Source organism: Diorhabda sublineata, chromosome 6 (genome assembly GCF_026230105.1).
Source record: "Diorhabda sublineata isolate icDioSubl1.1 chromosome 6, icDioSubl1.1, whole genome shotgun sequence".
Lineage (NCBI taxonomy): Eukaryota > Metazoa > Arthropoda > Insecta > Coleoptera > Chrysomelidae > Diorhabda > Diorhabda sublineata.
The window spans coordinates 15,152,690-15,176,483 of NC_079479.1; the positions used below are offsets into that span (position 1 = coordinate 15,152,690).

Sequence of the window (23,794 nt, forward strand, 5' to 3'; positions counted from 1 at the left end):
GATTATCGTAAGTGCTTAGTGGAATGCACCCTATATATATATATATAGGATCAACTCAATCAGATTATGAACAACAGTGAACGTGATTCGGATCAGTTTCGTATCATTCAGTTCATGATCGGGTTAATCCGATCATAGTTTCCGAAAAGTCCTACAATAATAAAATATAATCCATAAATCACCTATCTATAAAGTGTCTATAAAATAAGTGGTTTGTGATATATCTACAAACCACTTATTTTATATCTGTGGTAATCTGATTTCACAACCATCGAAATAAAGGTCAATATTCGATGGTTCTTGCAATAGTTCATAACAAATATTATTTCTCGGTTAGTATGAATAAAAGATTAGATAGGATGAACAAAACAAACATTTATGATATTTGAGGGGCGATGACTGTTGTTTTGATAGAATAAAATTTTCTAAAATGAGGTAAAGAACATATAAGTGATACACATTGTTAAGTTTTTAATATTCTGGTGGATTATTTTACATTATAACTATACATTTTATGTAAAATGTTATTTGATGATATAAATAAGTGCTTGGACTCGCAACCTAATTTAACTTATGATGAGGCCTGCTTGGACATCCAGAATACGCTAAACGTAGTAGTTCAAATCTTGTATCAGTATGATGAATGCTATAAGTGTGATCCCCAAACTTTGACGACTTTGGAGCCATATAAAAATACGTCTGTTCCCACTAAGACCAGTTCTCCTATACAAATAATACGAATTGATTCTACAAATATAACGTGTCGGTGAGTAAAACGTATTTAAACTTATCTATTGTGATCATTTCCAAGGTTTTTAAATTTCAAAAAAATAAAGAACAACATAATCACAAGAATTTTCAGTATTCAAGAAATTCAAACATAAAGAATTTTAGATTTGAAATTTTCCAATATATAATTAATTATAAGTGCTGTAAAGTTATAAGAGTTCAAATGTTAATAATTATATATATATATATATATATATATATATATATATATATATATATATATATATATATAAATTTACGAAATAAGAAATTAAAATTAAAGAAATGTAAATATAAATATACTATTTTTTGTATATCTTTGTTGTAATATAAACTAAGAGATATCTTGAAAATATTAAAATTATCTAATTGCTGTTAAGTCACATCAAAAATAGTAAGTAATTAGTTCTTTTTACTTGGTCTAAATTGAATATGGTGAACCTAAATAATTTATCTGCAGTAGGTGAAAGGGTATATTTTTGTTTTCCTCTATGCTATAAGTAATGTTTTTACTATTGGAATTAGATTCCAATTGAGTCTTGCACTCATTAGTTGAGCTCAGGCCCTATGAAAGACAATTCATGGATTGGAGATGGATTATGGAGTCCTATTTTGTCTGCTAAAAAACAAAGCTTTCATATATTTGCCTTCTTAATTTCAATATGTTCTCCTACAATCCTTCTCAGTATGTCTTCTCAAATATCAAAGAGGACTGCAATTGAACAGTGAGTGGAGTTTCCTTTGCATCTTGCGGGATGCCCATCATTTTGAAGTGCTTTGCAGCATACCACTGGCCATTAATCATCTTGATGATAGCCCTTTCTGATTTCTTTGAGTCACATTAGACTGCCTAAGTATCTTGGATTGCGCTATGAAGAGGGTTTTTGTATATTTTTTTTTAACTACATTAGCGGTATTTAATTATTATTCCAATTTGATATTACCAGGATAGACTAATAATAGTGTTTTAAAATGTTTACATATATATTATAATATAACTTCTTTACATTATGTAAAGTATTAATGTAAAGATTAAAACATAACATATTGCTGAATAATTGTTAACCCTTGTTCTGAAACATCCATTTGTCAGACAGATAGGTATTGTTTACAGATTTGGTTCTAGATCTCGGTAGGGAGCAAGTAAAGGGGTAGTAGGGGTAGTTTAGCATTTACCTCAGTCTAAATAGGTTTTTTTGTATTTGACTGATAGTAATTGCTCATGTTATCTCTTTCAATTACTTATTAGTGATATTTGGTTTTATTTTATTATTATAAGTTTCTGTAATTGATTTATTAATTACCCACGAATTGTGTAATGTTTTAATTAACAAAAAAGTGAGATGGGGTAGATAAATTCATTAAAATATTGAGTGAGTTTTCAAAAAAGAAGTTAAATTCTCATATCTGTCCATATCATGTTCCATCTGAAAGGTTAAGTAAAGCGGGATTTTGTATTTTTGCAGTTACCACCAACTTCTTTATGAACATTATCGTTATGGGTTAAATATTACTAACAAGTGCTCTGAAATTTATATTAAAGAGCCAGCTGATGATGCCTACTTACGTAAGCTATTATTGAGAAATAATTTTTTTTCTGTTAGACATCTATGTTTTTTGTAGCTATACTTATGGCCTTTGTTATATTATTTTCTTTTGGAACATTTTGGTATATGGTCAAATGTATTTACAAAAATAGTGGAAGAGTTAGACAAATATTAACTTGGAATACGGAAATGGAAGAAGTAAGTTATAATTATAAATATTTTATAAATGTTACTCGGGCAGTGTAACTATGAAAAGTTAAACTAACTATATAAAATATAATTTTTAACTATTAGAACAATTTTGAAATATGAAAAATGCTCTGTATTTTCATAAATAACTGGATCTAAATATTGTGTGTTTGCTTTTTATAGAACTGAGGGAAAAATGATCTATTCTTTAGACTTATAATAGTAATACAGAAAAATAATGATTGTTTAAGTAAAAGTAGTATCAATTTTTGAATGTTCAGGATTTGATTGGTTCATCAGCGGGAACTCCAATTATTTTCGAGAGGCCACCAACAGCTTTAGCAAAACATCCCAATCGTTTGAAGTCCATAGATACTTTTAGAGGTTTATGTATTGCAGTTATGATATTTGTTAACTATGGGGGAGGTAAATACTCGTTTTTCAGACATTCTATTTGGAATGGATTAACAATTGCTGACCTGGTATTCCCCTGGTAAGTTATCAGAAATTTTTAATCAGATAATACAAAATTAAATTTTATCAAGTACTTAATGATTATATCTAGTATAAATTTCAAGAGTAAATATTCACATTTTAATCTTTAAGTAATTTTTTTTCATAGTTAAACATGACAATAAGGTTTGTATAGGGTGGGCAACTAAGAACTGTCTTTGACCACATTTCAGGATCAGATTATTTTACAGTTCAGGGAAAAAAAATATAACAGAAGTGGCCCCGAGGAACATGTGAAAATTATTTTCAAAATTTTATATTCAACACTAGAGGACGAATTTGAAAATATAGGAATAAAAAAATGAATAATAAATTTACTTTATGTATGATAATCTATTTCTTCAATACATTCTGCGCATTTTTCATTTCACAAGTTTTAGTTTATATCTTTAAATAAGAGGTGGGGGAGAATGGGAACGTTTTTATAAACTTTGATGTTGTCTGAAAGAGCCTTTGTCCGGCTATACAAAATATGTATATTTTAAGCAATTTAATTAGCAACATAAATGCTAGAGGGCATTGTCTCATATATTTTCGATATTGTGTTCCATTGAAAAAAAATGAAGTACTGTACTGCAAACTGAACTAATCTTTAATACTTGGTAATGGTAATGTCTTACAAGAGGTTTTCAATACAAAGTTATATTTGTAACATAGACATTAATGAATGTCTATTCCATGGGAACTGAAAAACTGCCAACTTTATTTTGTTTCATCGCTTGAAAAGAGGTTTTCAATACTTTTTTTTTGAAGTTTTTTTAACACTTGTGTATATATCGTTCTCCTCTGCCCACTTTATTTGTAGAGAATGCGACCAGCGTTGGATTAAAAAGTAGTGGGGTCTGGGGCTAAAATCGACTAGAGGCCCACTTCAAAATCAAAAAGGAATCAAAATCAGCTTAAACTTTTTTAAATGTAATATATTAGTTTTAAATTTATTAAATATTGCGTCTTGCATTGCATTGAACGTTATATTGCATCCTGTCAAGTGACCTTAATGTTTTCACACGTGTATAAAATATCCTATTTTCCACACTAGTTACAATATATGTTACAATCAATATAAAAACGAACTTTCAACTATAGTATTAAAAAAAGAAGGTAAAAGTCTTGAATGAAATTTCATTACATTTTCTGTTTTAGGTTTATATGGTTAATGGGATTTTCTATGACAATGTCGATGCAACATAAATTGAGAGCTCTGGTACCTAGAAGACTTATGGTTTTTCAAGTTATTAGAAGATCGTTGATTTTCATCCTTCTTGGAGTTTTGCTCAATTCTAACAAAAATATGTCAACAATTGCAGCACTAAGATTTCCAGGTGTACTTCAAAGGATTGGTTTAGTATATTTACTGATTGGTATATTGGAAATAGTGTTCATTAAAAGATCTCAAACAGAAGTAAGTTGAAAGAAAAACAATCATTTGTATTTTACTATTTAGTATCTGAACTTTCAAATTTAAAAATAGTATTCTGTCTACTTATTTATATAATTATTTATATAATATCTCGTACACACTATTGAAATTTTGAAACTGAAGATTAGATATAAACTATCAACTTATGAAAGTTGTTTGAAATAAATTTCATATATTCCCCAACAGTACAAGATTCTGTTGTCGTACTTTTAGAAATTTATGCTTACATCTGTAATAATAAATTGTTCTAAATCACCAATATTGTTCAATTCCAATGTATTGACTATATGGAAAAAACCAAAAGTGTGAGAATAGGTGATCTCGTCCTCTGATACATTCCATAATGTTCTGAGAGGGTAGTGAAATAATGAAGCATTCGATTCATAGGCTTATCACTTCTTTTCTTCTTTTCTATAATGATTCATTTTTCCACAAGGTATGAAGCACATTGTGGCATACTGGTTATATAGATATAAGGGTTTAAACTTTGTTTTTTAAACAACCCTACGTAGAGAATAATTTTAATATAAAAACTCCCCTGTATAAGTAGAGCTAATTCTTACAAATCCAAATCAGTATCTAAATCAGAAGATGAACTGTTGCAACCAATATTTATAATGAGTGGTTCAGTCTCTGAAGAAGATAACTTGGTTATCGAAACGCGCGTCAGACAGTGTAATCGTGAGTGTTGGTGTAAACAATGTATTCAGTATAAACACTGGGTCATCAAAAGAATTCGTAGAAGATGTTTTTCTCTATCATCGTTGTCAGATTACCACTGTGAAATAAATGAAGAAATATTTACATAGTGGATAGCGAAACAGTTAGCTCCTAATTTAAAAGGACCGCCGTTAATAGTAATGGACAATGCGCTTAATCTTCTACTTTGTCAAAAAAATATGAAATTATCACTCAGATTAATGTCAACAATATTGAGTTCAATGGAATCTATTACAAACTACTAAGATGAACTTAAAAGAAAATTACTACATCATTGATAATTCTGAAAACATGGTCAGGAAATCTTAAGGCTACCTTACCTACCATTGCGAATTTAATGATATTGAACTTATTTGAGTCCACTGCATAAGATATTATACACGCGATCTACAATTCGAGTACTTAAAGATGGCCTTTCAAAAATATTATTTATTATTTCCTTTTCAACACGATGGGGCATCTGTTCATTTTGCTACAGCGGCAAGAAATTACTTATAAAGACGTTTAAGAGAAAAATGGATTGGTCGGGGTGGACTTCCAAGATCACCTGACTTAAATCCTATCGATTTTTTTATATGGGGCTATATGAAGTCCTTGGTGTACGAAACAATCATCGAATCTGAACATGATCTAATAGCTAGAAATCATTCAAAGACACTTATTTCAATGACAAAACAATCAGTGTATTGAATTAATCGGCCAACAGTTTGAACAGCTACTGTAACTTTTTCAATTTTGTTATTGTTGTAATACGGTGTAGTTTAAATTTAATTTGTGCTATTATTATTTTTATTTTCATTGCCAATTTTATTATTGTAATATTGTAATAATTATGTTTATAGGCAAATTTCTACAACAAGTTTGTTTGTCAAAATATTACTTTATTAAGGAGCATAGTGGTCACCAAATTTGAAAAAACAAATTTTAAGGCGTTCTTTTGAACACCCTATATCTGAGCAGCTAGGATTTCTATATCAAAATCATTTATTGAGATCTCTCTATGGTAGAGCGTTGTCGGTCGAATATAGAAACACCCTGTATAACTATACAGTATATTGGTGAAGACCTAAGAGACCTATACCAGATCACTAGCAATGGAGAAGTTTCATGATGTTGTTAATATTATATTTAACGTGATGGTATTAAAATATAGATCAAAAGTATTTAATCACTGAAAAAATTTTTGAAATCCATCTATAAATGACTTAGAAGTAGTATATTATTGAAGTTTATGTATTTTAGTACGGAACATTTGTGGCATCATTTGACCTATTCAATATCACCGCACCACGAATCATTCAAGTATTAGTTTCAGTTGCGCTAGGGTTCTTGCTTCGTTCGTGTTTATTTACTTATTTTTTCGATAGGTGGAAAATATATTAACTGTTTCATTCGGTCAGCTATTAAGGAAACAGTTTTATTGAATATTTTACTTACTGAGCTTTTAGAAATGTCAGAATCTATAGCCATTGAAATATTGAGGCTTGATTGTGTTTGAGAAGGAGCTAGCCGAACTTGTACTGTTCAGTGAAAATATTGATGCTTTTGATTGGGAACTGCTTAGAGAAGATATCGATATTCTCGATGGAGAGTGCTGAGGAGATTCATAAACAATTTGGGAGTATTTATTTCCTGTATTTTTCGGACTGTTCCTCCTTACAATTGTTTGCACTGCTTGATTTTTCTGTGACGTTTTCATATTTACTTGAACTCCTTTGTTTCTCTTTTTATTGGGATGATTATCTGATTCTGTAAAAATAATGCTCTCTGATAGCGGATCCTCTATTTCTTCTTCTTCTTTTGTTAATAGATGTTCATAAAATTCAATTCGACATCTTTTTTCATACGCTACTCGTTCTTTTTGAGGTTTCACCGCCTTTTGACAGTCAAATTTATGAGGACATATGTTGGCTTTTAACTTCAATGTTCCCTCAACTAGTCGATGTTTAACTAAATTTTCTGTGTCATTTTCAACCTGTAAATAAATTCGATATTCACAGTACTTACATAAATATGAAGTAAATAACAAATATATTTACATAAAATATATAGTTATTTTTACTGAGTTATTCCGGACCTACTTACGATTCAATAGGTATATCGATCAGAAATAGGCACCTATTATTAATAGTTACTTACATCAAAATGATCTTAACACACATATTTAGTGCTTTTAGGGCAAATTAAATCACGATTCATTACTTTTCCTTGTTATATTATTTGGTACAAGAAAAAAAAATTTATTGGGATTTTTAACTGTTGTGCTTTGACACATAGGAACAATACAATATTTTTAGGCATTTTTTTTAACTTCTGCCATCGGGTAATAAACAAAATGCGAATCGAACGGCGCAAGCAACTACACAACAATACATTCGTACGTACTCAGCGAATACGTGTTGCATCGTAATAAAATTATTCTTGCAAGCGCAACTTCAAAGTCCCATAACTTTTTAATTTCTTGAGATATTTTTTCTTCTTTTTTCACGTGTTTGTTTTATTTTACTTAAATTTTTATAATTTATCTATATAAAAAAAAATGAAAACTTCTTCATTGATAACAAAGATTATGCAAACAATAACTACACAGAAGAAGATAAAATAACACAGGAAGAAGTACATGAGACACTAGAAAAATTGAAAAACAGAAAGGCCGAATCGCCGAATTGTTAACGAAATGCTTTATTACAGAGAACCAATATTTACAATGAGTGACTCAGTTTACACCTTCAGTCTCTGAAGACGATAATTCGGTTATAGAAACGCGCGTCACACAGTGTTATTGTGAGTGTTTGTGTAGTAGTAGTGTAAACAGACTCGACTACTCGATCATTTAATCAGTATCAAATTTTCTCATTTTTTCTTATTCTTTATTCGTATGATTATCTGCTTTCACCCAATTCAGGCTTCAAATTATTTACTGTTTAACTCATTTCAAAAGAATTATTTTTTTCTCTAAAACTTCTCACTTTATTTGTGCCCATATCAATTCAATCGGGCTTAGTTCGCAATGATATGGTGGAGATCTGATCACCGTCATTCCACGATTTTTGTGCAATTTCATATTTTTGGAATGGAACCATACTACTAACTAATTTCATTGTGACATCAATACTTTTACATAAATGTTTGTGAGTGATTTAATAACAATTTGATATTAATGTTTTTCCATTAACAATTAAAAGACAGATTCTTCAGCGTTTACGCGGCCCTTCCAAATATTCCATATTTACCCTAAAATTTACACTGCACTTTACAAGTTGCGACTAAACTAAACTGTTGAGAATACACAACTTGGAATCCCTCACTGTATGGAGAACCCTAAAATCTTATTTTTGATTAAATTTATGGGGAAGATATTCTTGGAATATAAATAAAACAAAATTTCTAACTTCTATTGGTAGATAGGTATTTATAGATCTAAAGATAGGGTTACATAATCCTTCAAACCTTTTTTTTATCCTTCAATACAGCTTATGGTAATAAAAGACCAATAAAAGCCCAAAAAAGTTTTATCGAAAAAAACCTCAAACCAAAGTTGTAGATCTTAAAATTCTCTACAAAAATGGTCTTCCATCCCGCCAAGTTCAAAATATTACCTTATTATTGATATTGATTATTGAGTTAACTATTGTTTTGATTTCTTTAGATATTTTAATTAGATTCATACTCTTGAAAGTCTACTTTCACAGTCATGTCTTCTTCGATTTCTTCTTCTTTCTTTTACTCTTAGTGAATGTTCATAAATTATTCAAATGTGGCTGAGTCATTGTTCTCTTCATTAAAATCACAGGATTCTTCTTCTATTTTACTCAACTGGACATTTGAGCAAGACTGACCGTGGCAATTGGTACACGGTGGAGAACACAGACTTTTTTACAGTCACATTTGACACTACAACCATTTTTGCAATTGCAAAAAAATAGTGTTGAGGAGTTTTTCTGGAGCAGATGGGAGTAAAGTTTTAATCGGTTCCAGAGTATTATCTATCAATTTCCAACCCTAGTCTTCTGGGTTCAGTTGATTGACTCTAGCTATGTTTGAACTTGATAGTACACTGGATACAAATGTTGAATAGCAGATGCCGATGTTGGAGGAAGACATGATAGTTGTACTTGTTTCTTGTTTCGCGTATTTTTTACAAAAGTTAAGTATCTATATTTATCATTGCAAGTAATTTTTTTTCGAGTTCCATAAATCGCAAGAAGAGAGCGAATTCTTTCCGTAATTATTGTTTGAGGTGTTGAATCAATTTCTGTAAATACTTGAGCGCAGTCAGTTCGAATAATCTAAATACTGACGTTTTGCCCTTTCCGTACATTGCTGACGCAGCCGATTATCGCATGTAAAAATAAAATATAGTTTTGGGATAAGCAGATTTTGAAAAATATATTTCTGTTGCTGTTGAACCTTTTCAGGTTTCAGAAAATAAATAATTTTATCCATTGGAGTCCTTGCAGTAAGTACTACCAACAAATCAACATCTTCACCAACTACAATTGTTGTGTTTGTTGCAAAATTTTTCTACGTCATTTTGAGTTTGTTTAGAGAGACAAATAGGTATTTATACTTGTCTTAAGTACCTGATATGTATATACGTGACTTATATGTGCATATCATGTATAATGTGACTCTTAGAATCGCGATATCTCACGAATGGTAACTCTTAGAAAAAAATTCATTAAGACCATTTTTGTGGAGTATTTTAAGATGTAAAACCTAGGTTTGAATCCAAATTCCAAAAACCTCAAATTTTGACCCTGAATAACTTTTGTAGCACACATAGGATCGATGGGGATTTTTAAAACTTGGTAAATTTCAGCTCTCCACCAATATTTTCCTTTCCGGTGATTTTTGTTATTTGACCACTATTTTTATGTCTAAATTGACCAGACTACCTGCTAAGTAATGAACTAGTAAGTAGGTTTTATTACTTTTTCGTTCATAATAGACTATAATATGGTAAATTGATTGCATTATTACTACAATGCTCAAGATATCCGGCCTTACATTTTGGATTTGTCTTGATTCGACAATAAAAACAACATATGCATTGTTATAGAATATAGGCCGTTTCCCACAGACTTATTTTAGAGGAAGAGCCAGTGACCAATTTCTGGCGGTCATTTCAAAAGTCACGAAAGTCGAAAGTAATTTCCTGAAATTTTATCGCCGATACTCGTACTTTAACTTAAATAAATCTTAATTCTTACCATCCTTAAAATTTTAGGGTAGTCTATTCCGGCCAAAAAGAGCTGCCAGAAGTGGCTTTCCATTTTCAGTAGGTATAGAGGATTTACTGTAGAAAGTTTCGTGACTTTTGAAATGACCACCTGAAATTGGTCACTGGCTCTTGGTCTATTAAAAAAAGTATGTCTGCAATTTCTCAATGAATTGCAATTATTATAAACACCTATGTTTCGAATCTGCAATTGAAACCAATTGAGATTTTGTGTGCAGTTTATTAATATGAGTAGGTTCTAAAAAATATGCTGTAAAAAATATATTTAAAGTTATTGACCACGCTAATTGTGACTATTATATTTAATTAATTATTAATTTTAGACTTTATCTTGGGCGTCAGACCTTACTTCAAGCTGGATACAGTGGACAGTAGTTTCGTGTTTGATATTAATCCATACCTGTATAACTTTCCTCGCTGAAGTCCCTAACTGCGGCAAAGGCTATTTAGGACCAGGAGGTTTAGAAGATGGAGGACATCATTACAACTGTACAGGAGGTGTGGCAGGATACATAGATCGATCAGTATTTGGTAACCATATGTACAAAAATTTTGAAACGCAGAGAGTTTATGAAAATATACTTCGTTTTGATCCCGAAGGTGAGATAACAAAATAATCTATATTGTAAATATTTTATAAATTATTAGCTACCCGCCCCGGGGCGATGTTTGTAAAAAGATGATATTACAATAGAAAAGGTGAAGGTTTTCCATCACGTGACTAAGTCGGCAACAATATTCATATGAATCAAATCATAATTTCTGGTAAAACAGTAGAAAAAATCGTTATGACTAATATTTTTACTATTTGTTTGATTGAAAAAAAAATTTCACTTTTTTAATTGTTTGTATTTTATTAATATGGTTAACATCAATATATTTAGCAAAATTCTTTTGATAAAAATTTAACTAATTTAACATTATATTTTTTTATTTTATTATAGATAAATTGAATCTTTTCATGAGATTCATTTTTGACTTTATTATTTTTCTCCTCTGATGTGGCATGCCCATTCTAGGACCCTATTTTTATCCTATCATAAATATATTTTTTTGATTTATTATTTTTTTGCCCCTCTATTAATACAATTTCTGTCCATAATGTTAGAGCAAAGGTGGATTCAGATTTCTTTTCGATTCTAATTACAAATGTTGCTATCTATTACTAGTTTCCGGAACCCCATTTTTACTATTTTTCCCTTATCTCGCGTCTCTTTGTTCTTGTTCTTGTTGCATTATTTTTTTATTCAGTCAAATCAGTGCTAATGTAGATTTATTCCTCTTTCCATTCGTTCACTTTACTCTTCGCCTTCATTACTCGCTCTTTTTCGTCAGCATTACCCATATGGACCAAGCATGTTCTCTCCTTTAGTTTTACAATAGATTTAACATTGATATCTAGGTTCAAGATCATTTTTATCATATTCTCCATAGCTTCTTTGAGGATTTTCTTATCTATTTTTAAACCGGCGATGAACACATTTTTTTTCTTTTCATAGTATCTACCCTATTATTTGATTCTGTCAGTTCCATCAGTTCAATTTTTATTTGCCGGCTTTCCTTCTGGATAATTTCATTTTTTTTCCTCAACCTCTCATTATCCCCGCTTAGCTATCTATTTCTTCTACATATAGTTTTTGCTCCTTATTATCCTCAATATCAAATGCTAACTAATGTAGCAACTGTATCATTTTATCAGTTTTATCTTTTTTATTTCTTTCTTCTTTATCTTATGTCAGTTCATCTACCGACATTTTTTCTTACTTCTCTTTCGCACCCTGCATATCATCACTCTTCAATAATTAGTTTAACTTTGGCAGAGAAAGGAGTTCATTCACCTCAACGGTTCGAAAATTCCCTCCTATTTTCCTTATCAATATTATCAGTGGAAACAACTTTTGTTTCTTTTAGTTTTTCCAGATATGTTTTATTCAGTTGTTAAATTACCTGTTCTAAACAATCCCAATCAAATAACGGAGGTGCGACAAAACGCTAACAAAATAAAAATTATTATCTCGGAACACCAATACACACTGTTTACTTGACAAACCTGACGACTTCTTCTTCTTCTTCTTCTCGGGCAGTCTTCTCATTGAAGATTGGCGATCACGTTTTTAAATACGTCTCTGTCCCTCGCAACATGAAACAATTCTCCGACGCTGAGATTTGTCCATTCACTTATGTTACGGAGCCAGGATTTCTTCTTCCTGCCGATGCCTCTCTTTTCATCTACTCTGCCCTGCATTATGTTCTGTAGCACTAGGTATTTGTCGTTGCGTAAGATGTGTCCTATTTAAGATGTTTTTCTTATCTTAAGAATTGTCAACAGCTTTCTTTTGCGACCAATGCGTCTAGTACTTCGTCGTTGGTGATTCCGTCAGTCCAGGGTATCTTCAGATACTTGTATTTTTGCACCCATTTTATTTGTTTTCTATTCAGTGTGAGAATAGAGTTAATATTAATATTTTGTTTCTAACTTATAATCATGAATTTAGTTTTTTCAATATTTATAGTGAGTCCTACATTTTCATATTCTCCGATGACTGTCATTAATTAATTACTAAATAAATAATAAAAAGCTTTCCAGTTATGGTGGAATACTGACAATTGTCTATACTAGAATAGTGTCAATACCATAGATGAACCACATCATATTGATAGCCAACTCGAGTTCTCGTTTCAGCGCAATCTCTTAATTAATGAGTACTACTAAAGGTACATGAAACAGTTTCCTTTCTGCTTTTGGCGGCATACTTCAAATTCAAACTCTAGATTAAAAACTTTCGTCGAGTTGTTTTCGAAACAGTTCAATGAATTGTTTCGAAAAATAGCTGGACGAAATTTGGTCTTAAACATACTCTCATTTTTAATTATGGGTAGAATAGAGCTTTAGAAATGAAACAAAAAATATTTATTATATCCTTAAATCTTAGTTGTCTGACCACAATTTGAGTTTAAACACTTTTACACACCTATTTTAGGTATCAAAATAACTGTACATAAATTAAAACGCTTCTTTCCGACTAGACACGTGTTACAAACAAGTTGTTGTTGGTAGGCATCCGCTCCAAATCGACTAAGCATCCACTATATTATGTCAAATGTCAGTGCTGCTCTGTGATTGGCTCGAGGTAATAGCCCCACGTCAAATCTATAAACTTATTAGTTAAGCTCATGCCAAGAGACAGAATTTCCCCTTATTTCTTAATCCTCCTTTGACTCTCTTCTTTGTCTTCAACATCATTCTTCTCTTCCTGAGAATCATTTGTTTTTAAATGTTATTTCTTCCTCCATATTTCTTAATCCTCCTTTGACTTTCTTCTTTGTCTTCAACATAAATCTCCTCTTCATTATAGTCTTTGGTTTTAAATTTTATTTCATCCTCCTTGTTTCCATTATCTGAGCTTTATTTTATTTTTAGATTCTTTATCAAATTCCACATTTTTGTGCATTTCGATTTTCATTTCGTCTTTATTCCAGAGCCAATATCCATTATTCGAAAATCTTATCATTAGAAGTTTTTTATTTTTCTTGTCAAGTTTTGAGGTTTTTTGTGGGTTTTTGGTATCTCAGCCAAATACATGCAGATTATTCAGTATAGGTAATTTACGTTACTACTTTTCATTCGGAAAATGTTAAGGATTTCGGTATTAGAAAACCCTTAGTTATAGAGTTATATTAACAATATTCAGGCTTTTTTTGAATATTTGGATTTAAAATGTTCCACAGATTCTTGAAAATTGTTGTAGCTTATTTTCAGATTTAATGTTTAAAAAAAGTACCTTGGAGGGAGTATTATGTTCTGAAAAATCATATCGTGACAACAGATAGCCTGTAAAATTATTGTAGAACTGTAGAAAATAATTTTTTAGCAATGGCTTGACTGCCAAAAAACTTGTCGTTTATTCTTTGCTCGATCTTCTCGAGAAAACCAATGCATATCAACAACCGACTGATTCAATCTTCTCCATTATTACTTCTACCTAAAAAGATAAAGTATTTTTCTCTTCGTCTTCATTTGTGATTTTAGAGCAGACTTTATTTTAATCATTCTTCTAACAGAAGGACCGAGAGACAAAAATCTCGTCGAGACGTGGTTCGTGATTTCATCCCTTCATATTGGAGTTCCAAGTCCACTCTTCTTTTTGCAGATCAACTAGAGAGACTGAAAATTTTCAGTATCAACGTCCACTTCTAATTTATCGGTACTATGTTTTGTAGCATTATGGAGAATATGGTCAGAGCAACCAGCTTAAATAATGTTTTTATTTTTAGACAGCAGAAGTGTATAAATTTAATGGGTTTTGACGAAGTTTATGGTTAAATTCGAAGAGGTGGATATAAAATTTTGATAAAATGTTCTACAATTGAAAGTAGTCTGGAAAGTTTGAAAACATGTTATCGAATATAATATTTTTTAAAATTATTAACAATTAAAGTGAATAATTAAACCGTAAATTCTCTCGAATGTAGATGCATATCCAAACGTTGCATGCGTGCGTATTTTTGTCTAGATCGATCGATTTATTAATAAAAAACGAAACACGGTTCGAATACGGGGCAGAGTCAATCTTACCGGGACATTTTAAACTAAGCCTAAATTCCAGGACGTCCCGGGAAATACGGGACGTTTGGCAACACTACCATTTCCCCAACACCGTTTGACGCGCTTTTTAAAAATCAATCTTTTTCAATAAATACTACTAAAATTAAGAAATGTAGCTTCACTGATATTTTTTATCGTTTATTTCCATAATAATGAATTTATGCATTACTTTATGAATGCACTGTATAAATTAGGGGCAATGCAAAATTTATATTTATAACATTATTCAGATATTTACTTGTTTTATTGGTATTTCAACTAGTTAAAAAAATTTCAGGTATTCTTAGCACTTTTACTTCAATACTCACAGCCTATTTCGGAGTTCAGGCTGGAAAGATCTTGATTATTTATGAAGGCGTCAGAGGAAAACTTATCAGATGGTTCATTTGGGGTTTTATATTTGTAAGTATTATTTTGTATTCAATAAACTATATTCCATAGTGAAATTAACACGTAACTTGTTACGAGTGTTGCTACTTGAGTTTTGAAATAGACAAAAACAAATATTTATAATTAGTTGTGTTTTTATATTTATTCTCCAGCAACATAAATACATGGTTTAAACCAATTGTAGAAGCATTTTTTCCATTCTGATTGAGTTACCTCCAAATAATGTGGTTTGAACGCATCAACTGCTTCTTTAGGTGTAGAAACAATCATTGGGCGCCAAAGAAGGACTGTACGGCAGATGACCCATCCATTCAATGCTTTGATTGTTCAAAGACGTCTTCGTTTGAACTGTTAGAGCTCGCATTGTCGTGGTGGAGAATAACAAATGCTGGTGTACCATTCAGAATTGACTGTTCTAAGTTGCTCTAATGGAACGGTGATGACATGTCCTCTTATTTCCAAAAAAAAACAGGCGACTATTTGCTTCAATGTCCTGAAAGACCCATACAGTCGATTGTTGCTCAGTTTTGAGTTCATATGCATAGATCCATGATTCGTTTGAATTAGCCAATTAGTCATAATGATATATTTGAATTTTTTTCATCATTTATTTGTACCTATCGACTCGGAACTGTTTTTTTTGAGCGATTGTCAAAATATGAGAACAAATCTTTTTGACAACCAAATGTTTATGCAATATTGTAAGTCACGCACACCATCTATGTTTTCTGGCACAAAAGCCGATTTTGGATGACCCCCACGAAATTCATCTTGTAGCGAAATTCGACTACGATTGAATTCGAGAAACCAGCGAAGCACGATTGCTACAGATAGTGCTTCATCACCAAAAGTCAAAACGAGTTGATCGACACACACTGTTGTTGCTTTAATCCACGTCATAGAAAATCATCGCACGAAAATGTTAACGATTTAATTCCATGTTTTGACCAAGATTCAATAGCACTCGTATGACAACACGTTTTCAGTACGTTCACCATTAAAAAAATCAAATTAATTAAAGGCAATTTCAGGGGTAAATATGACATTTATTCCTTAACTACTAAACTGTAGAGTGGGCTGTAAGGACTTGGCTCTTTGTCCTTATTCAAGGTTTTCTTACATTTAAATATCCCAATACTTTCAAATGGATCCAACAATTTTCTATTGTATATATTTTTCAACAATTCAACATTATTTATATTTATTTCATGATTATGATTAGCAGCGTGATTGGTAATACTTGATTTACCAGTCCGTCCATATTTTAAATGAGGTATGTGCTCTTTAAAACGGACAATAAGAGATCTCTTAATCTGCCCAATATACTTTCAGTCACAATCACCACAGCCAATTTAAAATATGAACGGACCGGAAAATCGAGTCTTTTCGATCACCCCGCCAGTCATAATCATGAAATAAATATAAATAATGTTGAATTATTGAAAAATGTATACAATAGAAAATTGTTGGATCCATTTGAAAGCATTGAAATTGCTAAATGTAAGAGTAGCTTAAATAGGTATAAAGGGCCAATTCCTCACAGTCCACCTTATAGTTTAGTAGTCAAAGAATGTATGTGAAGATTCCCGCCAAGGTGTTTTTCCTGCTGGAATTAATTTTTTCGGGTTTATTGGTGGGAAAATTTAGTATAAAACAGGTAAGTCAAGTTTTTAGGTTTTAGTTTACCTTCAGTTTTTGAAGACTGTTATCGAAACGCGCGTGTAATTGTGAGTGTTGGTGGAGTGGTAGTGTAAACAGTTTGTTCAGAACGAAGATCACCAACGGTTCCAGAAATTCCAATTTAAATACGTGGCGATTGATGTCATTCAAAGCCCGCGAAAAATAGCGGCGTTCAAAATAAGCCATATTTATCCGATCCTTTAAATATTATTTCCACTTTGTGGATAGAATATATATTTTTCATCGAGTTATAGCTATGTAAAATGAGAATTGAGAATATAACAAGTGAACTTTAGCAATCAGTAAATATTAACAAAAATCTCAATTTATAAAAAGTTTCCGTTAAAAATAAAACGCAAAAAAATATCAATAATTTTGTTTTTCTACATTCATGCAATAAATACAACTTTATTGAACTATATTTACTGAAAAAAGTGGATCTTTATTGCACTAGTGCAATGATTTGGATAATACAACTCTGCAGTTCTAATAATGTCAGTCGAAAATTAATTTTGACAATTAAACAAAGTTTAAACATTAGTAATAGTAAATTAATAAAAAATTAGTAATAATGAAAATTGTTGGAAAAATAGATTTGTTGGGATCCTACCAGAACTTGGTGAAATAGCAAATAGACCGTCATTAAACTTATTACCTAGTAAATCAAGAAAACTAATGATTTTTTGCTGGTATCTTTTTGGCAACACTGTTTTTGTGGACAGATCCCGCGTGATTCGTGTCTCTTGTCATTGTCAGACTTGTTCAGTTTGGTTTATAATTTAATCATGAATCGACTTACGCACGAACAACTATTGCAAGTTATAGAATTTTAGTATCACAATTCATGCTCGGTTAAGAGAGTGCATCGCTCCCTTCTTCAAATTTATGGGCAGTTTGTTCGGCATACTGAGGGAACTATTATAGTTTATTTCAGAAAGGTAGAGAACAATAAAATCTCATTAGGTATGTAAAGGCACCACAGAGTGACCCAACGAATATTTAAACCACTTTCATAGTTTGCCATTGATTTCACTGTAAAAATAAATTTTTTTTTATCAAGTGCAAGTAGTACCACCCGGGTTTGGGTCAGTATATGGGTTTAGCCTATTGTTATCAATTTACAAACACTGAAAATATGGTGCCAAAGGCGTCCCGGTAGGTTACTCGTAAAAAGGAAAGAATTTAATTTTAACAGAATAAATTTTATGTATTATGTATTATGTATATAGTAATAGGTACTCTTATTTTTTTTTGAACATAATACAAAAAATGCATTATACAGAAATCTTATTACAAAAAATCATAATATTCTTCGTCATCTGAGGAACTGTTATCTCCTCTTGACGTTATAATTAATGGGTCTACGATCCGATCGATCAAGTAGTCAAGATTTCACATTTTTTCCTCTTCTTTATTGACATGCTGGACTGCTTGTCGCCAGTTCATCTCCTTAATGGCTTAATCCTTTAACTTGCGCCCATATAAGTTCTATAGGATTTAGTTAGCAATGATACGGTGGTGTGCGCAACACAATTACACTATGTTGTTCTGCTATATCTTCCACGGAGTATTTCATAAAAAGATGTGTGTAAATTTGCTATAGCTAATAGTTCTTTTTTTATCAAATTATCTTCAAATTCAAAACTTTTAGTGGTTCACCAGTCAATAATTTCTTGTTTCCTCCAAGATGAAATTAGAGTCTTCTCTTGCGTTATCCGTAACTACTACTGAATCAGCTGGAAGATATTTCATCATTTTACCAAAATAGTCTTCAAAACCATCGGAATCCATGTCCTCGTGGTTAGGTTAGGAAACCTTCTTTTAAAAATCCCTCTCCGCTTCCAACGGACGATTATTAGTCTTTTCCCTGAAGGCACCTTAATACCTGTTGACAGGCCTTTCATGAAAGCTTGGCGAACTCTGGTTATATTTTTGTCTTGCCACATTTTTAGTAGTATATAACCTTCATTAATCCACGTCTCATCAAGATAAAATATTTTCTTTCACTATTTTCTGTACTGTTTTATACTTCTTAAGCATTTTCGTCGTCAGCAAACAATTTTATCGCTTTCCAGTAAAAGTGCTTTTCCTAGGTAAAATCCATATTTCTTAAAGTGGTCCATAAAAGTTTTTTAGTTATTAACGGAATACTGTCATCCTAGCCAAGCTCCATTGAAATCTTATCTAGGGTGGGTATTTCTCTTTTAAAATAAAAAAAAGAGTGAATTTTTCTTCGAATTACACTTTTGGTGTTTTCATCAAGGACTTTTACTGGTCTGCCTGGACTTTTCTTCTTTCTACAGTAAATTTCGGGTAATCATATTTTATGCAATCGTGTACATTTAAAATATAAAGAAAATAAAAGTTTTTCATTCACTGATAGTGGAGAATTATTAGAACATTTTTTTGTTGGTGTAAATGTCGCCATTTTATTACTAATCTTATAATACTGTGAACACTATTTACGGCTTAACAGTAAATACGGATGCGTTAAACTAAACAAATATACTTATAATGGTCAAAAAACTTTGGGTAAGGCACCTTACGGCGCATGGTTAAGCCGAATCTGAAATAGGGTTGAAATTAGGAAGAGGCACAAGGTTAAACGGTACCTGTTAAAAGCAAAACGTAACTGTATAATCTACTACCTAAGTAATCCCTACATATTTCAAGACCTACACCTATGGCCGACACCGAAATTGAGCCGAACTGGACGGAATTCCCCATTTTATTGCTCTATACATTTCCGGAATAGACTATAACCGTAAAATGTTGATTCGCCGCCGTTCGCAGCAATTGGGCTTCTGCTACTCTACTACGTGGAATATTTTGCGAAAGGATGTGGTTTTAAAACCTTATAAGATACGGCTGGTGCAAGAATTGAAGCCACACGATCTCCCACAACGTCTAACATTTGGTGAATGGGCGCTGGTAAAGTTGGAGGGAGATCCACTTTTTTATCGAAAAATTGTGTTTAGCGACGAAGCTCATTACTGGTTGAATAGAGAGGTCAACACGCATCTGGAGTGAAAACCAGCAGAAGCATTGCCAAGAGCTACCTACCAATGCATCTCAAAATAGTCACTGTTTGGGGCCGGTGGCACCATCGGGCCGTATTCTTCAAAAGCGACGATGGCCGGAACGTTACTGTGAATGGGGAGCGCTACCGTGTGATGATTGACGATTTTTTTTTGTCCAAAATGGAAGAATTGGACATGCCTGACATGTGATTTTAACAAGATGGTACCACATGCCACACGGCTCGCGAAACAATGGCCAAATTGAGAGTCGCCTCTGGTGAACAGCTCATTTCACGTTTTGGGCCCGACAATTGGCCGCCTAGATCGTGGGATTTAACGCCTCTGAACTATTTCTTATGGGACCATGTTAAGGCTAATGTCTACAGGGATAAACCAACAACGGTTGACGCACTGGTAGCCAATATCGAAGAATTTATTCGTGAAATACGGAGCCGCGTCCAACATTTGCATGAAATCATCTTCAAACATTAAATTATACTGATCGTTCTATCGATTCCAATAAAGAATTCATCAATTTTTTCAAAAAAAAATCTTATACCTCTTAAAAAATCACTGATTAATATGAAATTCGCTATAATCGTTTTAAAGAGTGGTGCTTCGATAAAAAAGTTGTAAATCTTACAAGAAATGTGCTGGTTGCATATTTTCCAAAAAGATCAAAATATATTAAACCCTCATCACTTTAGTCTGAGTATCAATGGTGAAAGCTTGCCTTTCTACAAGAAAAGATAATATTAAAAATTACAAAAAACTAATAGCAGTTATGAAACAGAACTCTGCAGGATTTTGGTAAAAAAGTATTTAACAGGGGACACATTTATCGATTCATAAAAGAAGCTCCGAATTCCCAGTATTTGATGAAAAACGTAAGTCAGTAATTATTGTTTAGCTTTTGTAAGACGTTTTAATATTACTTGTTGTAGATCGCTGCAATATTTGGCATCGCAGGTGCATGTCGTAGAGATGAGCTCCAAAAATTGAGTATCGAAGACATAGAAGATGTAGATATCAATATTAATTGTAAAGTGTCACGTTAAAAAACTGACAAGGAACGAAGTTTTGTCATTAGAGGTTATGTTGAACAGGGATTAAATTTGGTTGATATATACCGCAAATACACGAAATTATGTCCCAGTCATATTTCACATAAACGTTTGTTCATCAATTACCGAAATGGAAAGTGCACTGTCCAAGCTCTTGGTGTAAATACGTTTGCTAAAATCCCATATGAAATTGCAAAACTTCTGAATTTGGAGAATCAGCTCACTGCTTTAGGAGATCATTCGCAACACTTTTTGCAGATACTGGAGCAGATATACTAGAGCTCAAATGACACGGTGGGTGGAAATCGTCAACAGAAGCGGAAGGATATGTAACAAACTCAATGTTGCAAAACAAATATTTCAAACTAAAGAAAATGACAATGTACAGATTCCAAGTACTAGTACATTTGGTGAAGTCACAAATCAAGAAGTAGAATTAAAAAATAATTCGCTAAGATATATTAATATTGAAAATTACAAAAATTGTAAATATTAATGGTACAAATAATGTTTAAGTTAAATTATTCTTAATTATTAACTTTCTCAATATTAACCGATAGTGTTAATTAATTATTAAATATTTTGCTCTTAAATTATGCTTTTTATTTTTCTATAACTAAACTTTTTATAATGAACGTAGAAAAAATAATGTATTTAATTCGTGCAAAAATGTTTATTGCACTCGACGTTTTGTCAAACTTGGCCTAATGGCTTCATAAGACAAATTCACGTCGGGTGCAATAAACACTTATTTTTGCACTTGTTGCATAAATAACTTATTTAATAATTTTGTCCTCATTATTTCCTGACAATTCCCATAATAATTAGTTTATGAATGGATGAAAAATTGACGTCAATTGTCATTTGATGTTGATTGATGTCGATTCACGACAATGCATGTCATTCGAGGTCATTTGGCCAATGGGATTACAACTTGAGTTAATTTAATTAATTTTTTCTCAGTAACGCTCAAAAATTTTTTTCGTTTCGGCCAACCTATAGCTATACAAGAATTAAATGCAAAAAACTCGAACTTGCTACATGCTTCCTGAGAGTAATAGTAAAAAATACGTACATGTTCCTTATTATAATAAATAATTAATACAGTTTATGAAACCTTATTTATAGTGATAATGTTTTAGGCACTTCTGGGTGGAATTCTATGTAGTTTTTCAATAAATGAAGGCTCAATTCCCCTTAACAAAAAGCTTTGGTCTCTTTCTTATACATTTGTGACGGCCGGAATGGCTTTCATTATTGAAGCTGGTCTATATTTGTTTGTGGACGTCTTGAAGAAATGGGGAGGTAGACCATTATTCTATCCGGGAATGAATGCTATCATTCTGTATGTAGGACACGAATTGTTCAAGAACACCTTTCCATTCGGATGGATACCAACTTATCCGACGCACTCAACGTATCTATTCATGAACCTTTGGGGTACATTCTTATGGATATCAATCTCAATTTGGATGTACAAACATAACATATTTTTCAAAATATAAAAAAATGTGATATTATTATTGTATAAGTACTGTTTGTTTATAGTTAGTTAATGACGATTAATTTTAATCTTATCCAAAAATATATTTGACTGACCTAAATTGCAAAAGTTATTTCTATGTTTAATTTTTGATAGGTAGTGGGAAATGGTTCAATATAAATCTTGGGGGCTGTAATTATCTGAGATTAAAAAAACATAAGTAAAACTTGAAATAAAAATCATCAATCAATCATACAACAAGATAAGAAAGAAAACTCTAAATATGCACTTGCCTTTACAATCTACTACTTTTATTTAGTATCTTCTGTTTAGCTTGATCCAAACATTATTCAAATTTGGATAACAACTATTTGAAACAAGAAGAGAAAATACGTATAATATATTGATATAAAATGACATGAAATAAATAAATTATTTCACTGAGAGCTTTGGGAAAGGCTAAAAACTACGAGACTGTATTGTTGATATATAATGCCATTTAAAAAATATTGATACTAACCAATGTAAAGTTATAGCAAAGAAGTCAAAATATATTATACCTTTGTACAATAGGTATATATAGGAAAATTTATTTGTTAAATGTACGTGCCGTTTATTTCAAACTACATAATGTACTAACTCTCTTTAGTTACTAATCTAATAAATAATTGTATCGTTTTTGTGTTTTCATTTAATCCCAAGACTTGTCATGAAAAAATGAAAAAAGACGTTTTATATCTCATAGATTATTTAGGACAAAAAATGAATTACCTCATGCAAACATCAAACCCTCTATACAGGGTTTTCCTATGCGACAAAATTTTTGTTCCTCTGAAATTATGGTCTTATGTATATATATATATATATATATATATATATATATATATATATATATATATATATATATATCTCACATACTTAATTTTATGGCATGTAACAATACAAAAATGAAAAGACAAGCGTGACGTGTTGATGTTCTCTAGAAAGCATGCTGATGAGACAGTAAGCATTGATAGACGATCAGGAGTAGTTGTAAAGCCTCAAGTCGCGATTGACTATATAACAAAGGTAAATCTGTCTGATCAAATGGCAAGCCACAACACTTATTTGATAAAGACGTTGAAGTGGTATAGGTACTTTGCTATTAAACTG

At 31.5% G+C, this 23,794-nt stretch overlaps 1 protein-coding gene across 2 annotated transcripts; it reads left to right on the forward strand.

Annotated features, from left to right (window-relative positions):
* Positions 1-258: 258 nt before the first annotated feature.
* Positions 259-23,320, forward strand: LOC130445790 (heparan-alpha-glucosaminide N-acetyltransferase-like). 2 transcript variants are annotated; one of them, XM_056781663.1, is made up of 8 exons: positions 259-766; positions 2,235-2,335; positions 2,392-2,513; positions 2,786-2,997; positions 4,161-4,419; positions 10,723-10,999; positions 15,283-15,407; positions 22,302-23,320. In XM_056781663.1, the coding sequence occupies exons 1-8, from the start codon at positions 522-524 to the stop codon at positions 22,662-22,664; spliced, it is 1,704 nt and encodes a 567-aa protein (XP_056637641.1). In that variant the 5' UTR covers positions 259-521; the 3' UTR covers positions 22,665-23,320. The 2 variants fall into 2 exon arrangements, with proteins under 2 accessions (XP_056637641.1, XP_056637639.1); XM_056781661.1 differs by having other exon boundaries at positions 271-766; positions 2,765-2,997.
* The last annotated feature ends 474 nt before the right edge of the window (positions 23,321-23,794 follow it).

Excerpts from the sequence above, each read along its gene's own strand:
- LOC130445790 (XM_056781661.1), top strand. The coding sequence starts at position 522 with ATGTTATTTGATGATATAAATAAGTGCTTGGACTCGCAACCTAATTTA. Across the intron at positions 767-2,234 it reads TCTACAAATATAACGTGTCG|TTACCACCAACTTCTTTATG; the intron begins GTGAGTAAAACG and ends GTATTTTTGCAG. Across the intron at positions 11,000-15,282 it reads ACTTCGTTTTGATCCCGAAG|GTATTCTTAGCACTTTTACT; the intron begins GTGAGATAACAA and ends AAAAAATTTCAG.